Genomic DNA, 9,877 nt, shown 5'->3' with positions numbered 1-9,877 from the left:
GCATCCACTCTGGGCTTGTGCGTGTCAGCTGGCACTTAGTTAAGTACACTGCGCCACAATCCTATCACGGAGGTACTATTACCATCACTCCCATTTCACAGATGAGGAATCTGGGGCACAGCCAGCCTGGGGATGCCCTTTGGGCAACACAAAGGGAAGCTGCCCTCCAGAGCAATAAAATGACTCTTTTTTTTCTGGGTGCTCTTTTATTTTTAAAGATTTTAAGTAGTCTCTCCATCCAATGTGCTGCTCCAACTTACAACCCCAAGATCAAGAATCGCATGCTCCACCCACTGAGCCAGTCAGGCACCCCTGGGTGCCCTTTTAAAGCACAGCCTGAGGTCGGTTTCTCACTGCCACACTACTGACATCTGGGGCAGGGTCATTCTTTGTTGGGGAGAGGGACGGTCCTGGGGGTTCACTATAGTTTTAGCCAGCATCCCATCTCTACCCACTGGATGCCAGTAGGACCTGCCTCTTCTCCACCAAAACCATCTCAGACATTGTTAAACGTGCCCCGGGGGGCAAAGTGCCCCCAGTTGAGAACCACTGAAGTAGAAGACCCAAACAGAACTTGCCAAGGGGAGCAGGGGGCCAGATGAGCCAGCTATCTTGACTCAAGGGCTAGCTGGTCTCAGGTCTACAAGCCAATTGGCTGTTCTGCCTATAGATTTATACAATCCGCACCCTCTCCAGCAGCTGTCGGCACCCCACCCGTGTCCCTAGGTCCATATGTTTCTGGGAGGGAAGAGTCAGGGCACTTCTGTGAATTATGGGGAAATGGCTCACCAGCCAAACCAGTCTTCTCTGGGCTGTGCGGTTACAAAGTAAGGCTAAGTAAAATTTAATAAAAGTGTTGCTGTGTGTGTCCTTGGAGCATGATGTTAATTTCTTCCTGTGGGTCAAGGTCAAAGTCTAAAAAATCACTGTTATGCTCTATCCAGAACAGCTGAGTTGCTTAACTTTTGACAAAGAAAAACCCCTCCCTGAACCTCAGTCTGGAGTACAATTATGTAACCAATTAAGACTAGGGTAAGAAGCTGAGCAAAGGGACAAAGGGCAGTCATCCCACTGGCTGGGGCTAGAGCCCCCTCACCACATCATGAGGAGAGATGGACAAATCTGCCTCGGCACACTTAAGACAAAAGCAGAATCAGTCTAGATGAAGTGCTTTTTATTTTTAGATCAACCAAACATATTTAATATAAAAACCCTTTAACATACAAACTGTAATCACAATAGCATCCACATAGCAGCAAGGGAACGGGGTGTCGCGGGGAGCATGGCAGGGGAGAGGTTTTCAGGGTCCCTATGGTTTCTTGTGCCCGCAAGAGCACGAGGTCTTCACAGAGGGCAGATCAAGGCAGGCAGAGGGGCCCTGATGCCAACACTGAGGCAGACTGAGCAAAGCAGACTCCTCCAGCATGCCATCTTCCCACCATGGCAGCCTCCAGGGAAAGCCAGATCCAGTTAGGAGATGACGGGAAGGTGGTTGTGATTGAGAGGAGAGTCAACCATCATTCCTCAGCATCCTGCTGAGAACGCCTTTGGGAACAGAGTTTTCCAGAGGCTGTTGGATTAAAAAGACTTAAAAACTGTCCTGGGAGAAAGACAGAAATTGTGTCTAAGTGTACCTTCTAACCAAGATTCCTTGCCTGTGACTCCAAAAAGCTGGGTGTATTTGCTCCGATGTTTGGGAAGGGACAGGAATGACAGAACCTTTGGCTCAACAGGGCTGGAGCCTTGCCAGGCATTGACCAAGAAAGCCTCAAGGCAGGCCAGGGAAGTCTGTGGGAAGAGCTCTGGGTCAATGGTACTCAAAGGAGCATGATGGCACAAAGGCCTGCAGGTGGAATTTATAGTGTGTGTGGAAGAGAGAAAAAACACAAGTCCCAAAGAATTAAAAACTGAAGTACCTGCTTCTTACAGGTCTGGGCAGTAGAGGTAAGATGATCCTTCTGGGTCAGGGTTGGGAGAGACCTGAGGCCTGCTCCTTCCTCAGAGCCATGTCTGACTGGCCTAGGTATAGTTGATGGCCCCAAAGTCTTCCAGATGGCCTCCATGGGATTGTCCGGGAGGCCCAGCTGCCCTCTCCAGATGTGCTAGGAGACTGGCCACAGTCCTGGCGGGGCCCAGGTAGGGCCTGGATTCCCGCAGTTAGATGCAGTCCATGGAATTCTCAGGGAGGAGGCCGGGGATGCAGCCAGGGAGACCCAAGCCCTTGATGGGAGCACAGCTGAAGGGGAGGCCACAGCCCAGGGCAGGGTCCTGGTTCTCTATGGCCTCTAGCCTGTCCATGTTGTTATCCCAGTTGATGTGGAAGCGGGTCACTCGGGGGTTCGAGGCCAAGATGTTCCTCTGGAGCTAGGGCAGAAAGAGGAACGTCAATCCTTGTCAGCATGCCCTGTCATTACTCCCACGGAGCTGGGGCACCCCCAGCCCTTGCCCCAAGGCCAGGAAGAACAGAGCTTACTTATTCTGTCACCATCAGCAACTATGGGTAGAACTCCAAGGAACGCCTATATACCATGACTTAGGGCTGAGACCTATCTAATCTCAATTCTGTGAGGCATGCTTCTGAGAAACAAAGACCTTTCTCTCTCTGGTTCTAGTCTGGAGCTGCAAGATCTGAGCATGACTTGAAAACCTTAAGAAGTGACCTTGGCTCCCAGTTCCAATGACTCAACTCCCCCAGGTGCAAAGGAGCCAGCCTGTCCGAAGCAGGAAGTGCAGAGACAGGTCCCACCTGAGAGACAGGTCCCACCTGAGAGAAGTCTGGCTTCAGGGGTGGGTTCTCCCGCAGCTCGGGACTGGGGTATTCGTTGTTGACGTAGTAGCCCACACGGATGAACTCCTGTCCATGATAGGTGCAGGTGATGAGGACCACGGTCACACCCACAGCATCGGTCTCAGGGATGAGGGATGGGTTGGGGGCGTCAGCCTAGAGGAAACACACCCTGTGCCTTAGCATTGATCGCACAGCCACACCTCCATCTTGTGATTTTCAAGCAACACATATTTACTGAGCCAAAAGTATGGTCTCTGCCAACGGGAGTTTCTAATCGAGTGGGGAAGACAGAATCAATCCCGTAAATGCCTGTAAAATGCTCGGTGTGACAAGTGCCACAAAGGAGTAAATGGTGCTGAGGAGTGTAGTGAGCAGGGGGGAGGGTGGCATAAGATAAGGCAGGTAGGTACCAGGCCACCCAGGGCCTTTTGGGCCAGTTAAGGGCTTGGGGAAGAGCAAGAATATTTAGCAGGAGGTAAGTGCTGCATCACTCTTGTGGTCTGTAAAGACTGGCAGCGTGTGATGTTGTGATGGGAGGAGGGCCATTATGTGAGCAGGGAGATTCAGCAGGTTACAGTGGTCATCCTGGAGGTGTGGACAGCGACTTAGACCAGAAGGGAGAGGACAGAGGCAGATTTGGGGTGTGTTGTCATGGATAGGACCAGCTACATAACTGGTACAAAATGAAACCAATATAAAATGAAACATGGGATCCCTTATTCACAAATTAGTAAGTTTTAGCGAGTGACAGCAGATTAGACCAGGTGCCGGGCCGTGTGTGGCTGCATGGGCTGAATGCTCAGGAAGCCAACCCTGCTTGTGGAGTGGAGTAGACGGGCTTGGCTTGCTGGTGGCCTGGCTACAGGTAGGTGAGGCGTTAGGGGATGGGAGGAGGTTGCTTGGATTGAGGAGGGAGCGGCAGAGTGGGATGTAGTGAGGACTGAGGAGAGTCTTTGCTTTTAATATCTTTAAGTATTTATTTATTTTAAAATATTTATTTATTTATTTGAGAGACAGAGAGCGAGCGAGAGAGGGGAAGGGGAGGAGTAGCAGAGGGAAGAAGAGAATCCCAAGCAGACCCCATACGGAGCCCAATGCAGGGCTCGATCCCATGACCTCGAGATCATGACCTGAGCCAAAACCAAGAGTCAAGACGGCTCAACCGACTATGCCACCCAGGAGCCCTGGTGATTTTGCTGTTCAGGATGGCTACCAGGCATAGTGCTTAGTGCAAGGTGATGATGTGCTTTATGAGGAAAACGTGTGTTAGATAAGTTTTGTTCAGGCATGAGTTATAGTGCTGTTGGGAGTTCAATGTGAATGAACCAACAATAATACTAAATAAGGTGTCTTTCAACATAAATACACATGAAACAAGATTATGTATTGATTGGGGCGCCTGGGTGGCTCCGTCGTTAAGTGTCTGCCTTCGGCTTGGGTCGTGATCCCGGGGTCCTGGGATCGAGCCCCGCATCGGGCTCCCTGCTCCGCGGGAAGCCTGCTTCTCCCTCTCCCACTGCCTGATTCCTCTCTCGCTGTTGTCTCTGTCAAATAAATAAATAAATAAAATCTTAAAAAAAAAAAAAGATTATGTATTGATTGGTTGACAATAGGACTTGTAGGAACCTATCCCTGTATTCTTCCAGGGGCACTGGTTCAGTATTCACAAATTCACTAATGCAGCATTTGCAGCGACCTTATAGGACGTGACTCCCGTGAACAATGAGAATCAACTATGAATCAGTGGCTCATGGTGACAACTATGACACAGAAGTGGAGGAAAGGGAAATGTATGAAGTAGTTCTGAGAGGTCAGACAGTTCCTGAAAGCAGAGCCAGAATTTGAACCTCAACTTTTGGCCCCTGAACCGCACTGTGTGCTCTCAGGTACAAGAGGATGTCTCTCGGTGCCAAGGCCTTAGGCCTTGTCTTTCTTACCTGAAAGATGAACATGTGTCTCCCCGCTGGGACAGGCCCAACTAGCACGGAGTCTAGGATTTGATCAAACTCCTCACTCTCAGCTGAGCCAACATAAATGATCTTCCACTCTAGATCTGTAAGGATATGGGATATTAAGGATTTGAAATACCTGGGCAGCACGAAGGCAGGGGAAGGTCTTCTCATGTGAGTTGTAGACAGATCCTTAATGTATTGAGAGAGTTTTATTCTCAAGAATACCTGACATCTGGGGACTAAGTGCCAGGTACCACAGGCCTGAACACTGGAGTGGGCATGAAACTCTACTTCTAGAGGGGAAATTTCTCCCGTGAGCCTAGGTGTGCCTGGTGACCTTGACTCTGCATCTCCAGGGAAACTCGGGGATCTCAGAGCCTGAGGGTGAACCGTATGGCAGAGGTTGAATTAGGAGCCACGTGACAGAGGCGTGCTGAGGAGGGAAGTGCAGGGAATTGGGCCATTCAGGGCCCTGCCCACTGGGTGCTGGGATAGGAAGCAGCATCCTCTTTCACACACAGGGACTGGTGCCACCGAGCTGAATAGATCCCTCGACAACTGGGGCAGGGCAGCGGATTCCAATCCAGCAGGAGAGCCAGCCAGCGGAGGGGGGAGACGAGGCCACTGGGGGAGCCAGCCAGCCCCCAGGTCTTCCAGTTCCAGCACCAACTCATGCCTCCCCTCAGACATTTGGGTGACAGTGACTCAGTCAACAAACGTGGCATCGTAGGATGATCCTTCGAACCCCAACTTGCTTGCACCCTATCCAGGAGGGGGATCTCATCCCTGAGTAGATTCCAGCAAGGTGAAAGGAAAAGTGCTTAAGGAGACCCTGCCCAGCAAGCACAGGAAATTCCCGGCGACTGCTGCCTCTTGCAGGAGGTCCAAGTGTATTAGGGGCAAGGTCATGCTAGTACAGGGGAGGTTGGCAGGAGACCTGCAACTTATTTTAGGTTCTTTGAAATTACACAACCTACAGCTCCAGCAGCCGGCGGAAATTTCACAAGCTATGAGTTTCACAGGAAGCAAACTGTTGTTGAAGTTGCCCTGTTTCTTGGTCCAATGTCCCACAAGAGCATCCAACTTGGGAAACACTGCTATGCTGGGCCACAGCTACGGAGGTTTGTCACCCGAGCCCCAAGCTCTTCCTCGATACACTGATTTCCTGTCCCTTTGCAGCATCACGCAGGCCTTCTACTCAGGGACCCAAGCAGGTCTGTGGCATAGACCTCACCGGGGCTAAAACCCCAGTCTCTTATTATTTGCAGGGACCGATTAAGTTTACTGATTTATCTTTGTGACAAGGAGTGACACGACTAGACAGAACATGTTTCTGGACACACAAAACTCAAGCTGGCTCTGTCCTTACCTTTCTAACACAGCTCTTTATTTTGGTAGCTTTCCTCCTGCACCCCCCGCCCCCCACCGGGGGAGTCCTGTATGTGTGCATTTAACTAATGTGCTGGGGGGAGATAAAAAGGAGGCTGAAGGAGAGCAGGTCCTGTGAGGGTCACAGGCACTGAATGTTCGATACCACTGGCAAAACATAATCAAAGACTGGTGTGGGTGCTGTCCAGAGAAAATGCACTGCACCAGCAGCCAGGCAAACGGGCCACCATGGCTCCCTCCAGAGGGGCCGAAAAGAAACCAGAGAAATGACCGAGGACCATAGAGAAATACTGACTCAAGGGGTTAGAGGAGATGATAAAGTCATCTATGGAAGACAGCAGATGCTTGAAAATAAGGACCTACAAACTGGATCACCTTAAACTTGCTGAAGCGTTTGAAGCAGAAGCATACTTAAGTGGCTCCATTTTTTAATATAACCATTTTTTAGAAGTAGGAGGTGATTGCACACACATAACATGGTGTACCTAACTTTTTAGGCAATTTCAAGGGTAACTTGACAGTATTCAATTTTGTCTTTATGAGGGGTATAGCTCAGTGGCAGAGCATTTGACTGCAATTTTGTCTTTATGCCCTGACTTTACAAACAGTCGACAACATGCTCCTCCACTATGTACGAAAACAAAACCAAAACTAACAACCTGATTAAAGGCATGTAAAAATTCATCATAGTTGAACTAGCTGGAGAACGTTTCCCACCTTAAGACAAAAACAAAAACAAAAACTATCTAGTAGGCTTTTTTTCTGTTTATCACTTTACCTTTGTTCAGAATCATATAGATGAATCGTGGCCTGATCATGGGGTTAGCTGTGGGACAGAACATCTGGTTCCATGACTTATTCAAATAGTGGCTATTGAATTTCTCAGTGAAAGAGAGAAAAAACACACCTAATGTATTAAATGTGGACCCAAGCCTTGGAAGCATCTATTTCCAGTTGCCGAGGAGAAAAAAGAACCAAAGGGGCTTGGAGCCCTTGGGAAACAGGGCCAGCCACTGATTGGGGGTTGGGCCTTTCATCGGATCTTCAGTTGCCAGTGTCAAGGAAACAAGACTGAGATTTCTCCAGAATCTGAGAGACTTCTAAAGCCTGGCCCCCTCCATCTGTTTGGGAGGCAGGAAACAGATTCTCTGTGCTCCATGGGAAGAAGGCCAGGAAGAGGCAAAAAGCAAGTTGGCAGGTCAAAGTCATGGACAGCCCTAGGGGTAGAACCAGAGTCTGGGTTTCCAGGCCAGAGTTTGCTTTCCAACTTGCATTTCTCTGAGCAAAAGCTTTATTGTTTGGGTGTAATTAATAATAGCACCCCCTTCATTCTCTTTTGAGAGTGTCCCGACGTGGAAATAAATTCTATGGTCAGTCTTATTTATGCTCCACTTCTTAAAATAAGGGATGAATTCTTTCTTTCCTAGGTTATAGCAAAGGTAGAGAACTCTGGACTCAGAACTTAGAGCCAAACTCTAGTGTCAATGCTTCTACAGACCTCACATCGAGACTTCTACTTCTATGACCCTGGGGAAGTCATTCCATTTCTCTCTATTAAAAAATAATGACCAGTAGGTTGACTTTTGACTTTCCTGCTCGGAGTCTATAAACAGTAAAGTAACAGGGCAGAGATTTTCCTAGGAATAGAAGTACTAGATAAGGACTATGCAACCCTTTTTAAATGCAAGGAGCACAAACAGGCTGTTTGAAACCTGATCTCCTGCCTTCTGGGAACTGTGAATCCCTTAACCTATTAGCTCCTTATATCTCCTCCTGGCTTTAAAATTAAATTCTTATTCCACACTGTCATTCTACACTTTAATTATTTATTTACACCCTGCCTTGTTCCAGAAAGGATTTAACTGGGCTTATTCTATAGTTAGTCACAAGTAGATTCCTTAATTTAAAAAGGAGAGAAACTGGGAGAGACTGATCTATTGACCTAGCCCAAAAGCACATCTCTAATTGTTATCAACCCCAAATTAATCCAAGTGGCTGGCTTTTCCCACAAACCACCCACCTACCACTGAGAGGCGCTAGTTAGCACACCATGGCCTCACAGATCTCCAGCTCCTCAGCTGCGGCCTCTTCTTTAACCACCAAGTGGAGAATCTGTCTAATGGAGTACTTCCTCCTGAAAGTGGTGCCAAGAGTCCCTGGGCAACCTTAGATTTTCGATTTTTATAGACCTTTACTTGAAAGGTCTTTCACTCTTTGTGGTTCCTGTCTTCTCATCTGTGAGATGAGAGCCATGTCCGCCTTTTTAACACACGGATGAATAAGTACATCTGTGAAAACACCTTGGAAAAGATGCACAAAAAGTTCTGACCTCCCAGCCAATTGTTTGAAGTCAGATACCATCATGGCTCAGCCTGGCCCACCCACCCCCCAGACTGGGTCAGACCATCAAAAGTGTTGAAAGAATTTCTGCAGTAGATCAGCTGGAACCTGGTGGGCAGACAGTGGGAACCGGCTGATGCTTGACTGGTTACTCCTCAGATATGAGTGTATTTATCGAAGCACACAGACAGGAGGGAGGAACGGGAGCTGGGGAAACCAAGTTATCCTGAAAGACTTGAGCTGGAAACCTGCCGTGCTTCCCCAGGTGGAGCAGGGGGAAGGCTAAGGAGGTGGGAAGCCAGGTTCTAGGGCATGTGCTTTGGGGGTAGGAAAGCAATCAGAAGCGGGTGGGGGTGGGGTTGTTTTAAATATCAGCAGCTTGGAGAAGGGATTACTGGGAGACAAATGGGGAGATCGGGGCGAGTAAGGTCTTGCCACGGGGGAAAGGGATTTCACAGAGATAAAGGGTAACGGAGGGGCTCCGCTGGGAAAAAAGGAAGGGATCCTGGGGAAGACAGGGTGACTGAAGGTCTCTGCAGGTTAAAGAATGGAGACTGATAGAAAATACGTGCCCAGGAAGAGCTCCACAGAAAAAAAAGAGCGGGATGATGGTCTCCACTGGGGAAACGGGAGTAACTGTGGGGAGCGGGTCGGGTTGGCCATGGGGTGTCAGGGTAGTCTCTTACAAGGCGGCTGGGGCTGAAGGGGAGGGAAGGAGGGAGATCAGGGTTGGAAGGGCTTGTTTCACGGGGGAGGTCGGGGTTGGCCGGGGGGAGGGGGGATCTCCACACAGGCCCAGCCTCACCGTCCGCCAGGGCCTCATTGCACTCGAAGCTGATCTCGAACCGGAAGGGGCTGTGGAAAGGGCTCGGATTCTCCAGCACCGCCACGTTCAGCACAGAAACCTTGGCCATCGCCTTGCCGGACTGCGGCAGAGGCCACAGCTGGGACCGAGCCCGCGCCTGAGTCCTCTGTGGTCAGCGGGGTAGCGTTACCCAAAGCAGCTCCCGCCTCTTCTGTCCGCCGACTGAAGTGCGTATTTGATCCGCGCGCCTCCTTCAAATAGCCGGCCCCACCCTCCGGCCAATCACCGTCAACGCTCTCCGGCGGCGCGAGCACATCCTCAGCCAATCCTGAGGCGCGATCGGCGCGCGCCGAGACTCCTCGGGCCAATCCGTGAGCTCCCTCTCCGGGATGCGCGGGGGAGGCGGAACCATTTCTTGGCTTCCCTGGGTGCCCACCGGGAACCAATCCCCAGCGTCTCCGACTCGGATGTCTAGGGCGGGGGTGGGCGGAGGCAGAGCGCGAGGCTCCTCTTGGCCAATCCCAAAGGTTCCCGCACAGGCGTGGCCCGCGCTTCGCCCCGCCCTTCCGGGAAAGGCGCATCCCGGCGGAGGGCAGCGCCGAC

General features: G+C 50.3%; 1 protein-coding gene across 2 annotated transcripts; it reads right to left on the bottom strand.

Moving 5' to 3' along the window:
* Positions 1–1,159: 1,159 nt before the first annotated feature.
* Positions 1,160–9,717, bottom strand: ASF1B (anti-silencing function 1B histone chaperone). 2 transcript variants are annotated; one of them, XM_028088984.2, is made up of 4 exons: positions 9,275–9,717; positions 4,726–4,841; positions 2,747–2,941; positions 1,160–2,364 (listed from the first exon to the last, which is right to left on the bottom strand). In XM_028088984.2, the coding sequence occupies exons 1-4, from the start codon at positions 9,381–9,383 to the stop codon at positions 2,158–2,160; spliced, it is 627 nt and encodes a 208-aa protein (XP_027944785.1). In that variant the 5' UTR covers positions 9,384–9,717; the 3' UTR covers positions 1,160–2,157. The 2 variants fall into 2 exon arrangements, with proteins under 2 accessions (XP_027944785.1, XP_027944786.1); XM_028088985.2 differs by having other exon boundaries at positions 2,765–2,941; positions 9,275–9,712.
* Positions 9,718–9,877: the final 160 nt, after the last annotated feature.

The sequence above is a fragment of the Eumetopias jubatus genome, unplaced genomic scaffold (assembly GCF_037043125.1).
Source record: "Eumetopias jubatus isolate StellerSeaLion01/CBP00866 unplaced genomic scaffold, mEumJub1_p1.0 scaffold_1, whole genome shotgun sequence".
NCBI classification, from domain to species: Eukaryota; Metazoa; Chordata; class Mammalia; order Carnivora; family Otariidae; genus Eumetopias; species Eumetopias jubatus.
This window is presented reverse-complemented; position numbering and strand designations above follow the sequence as displayed.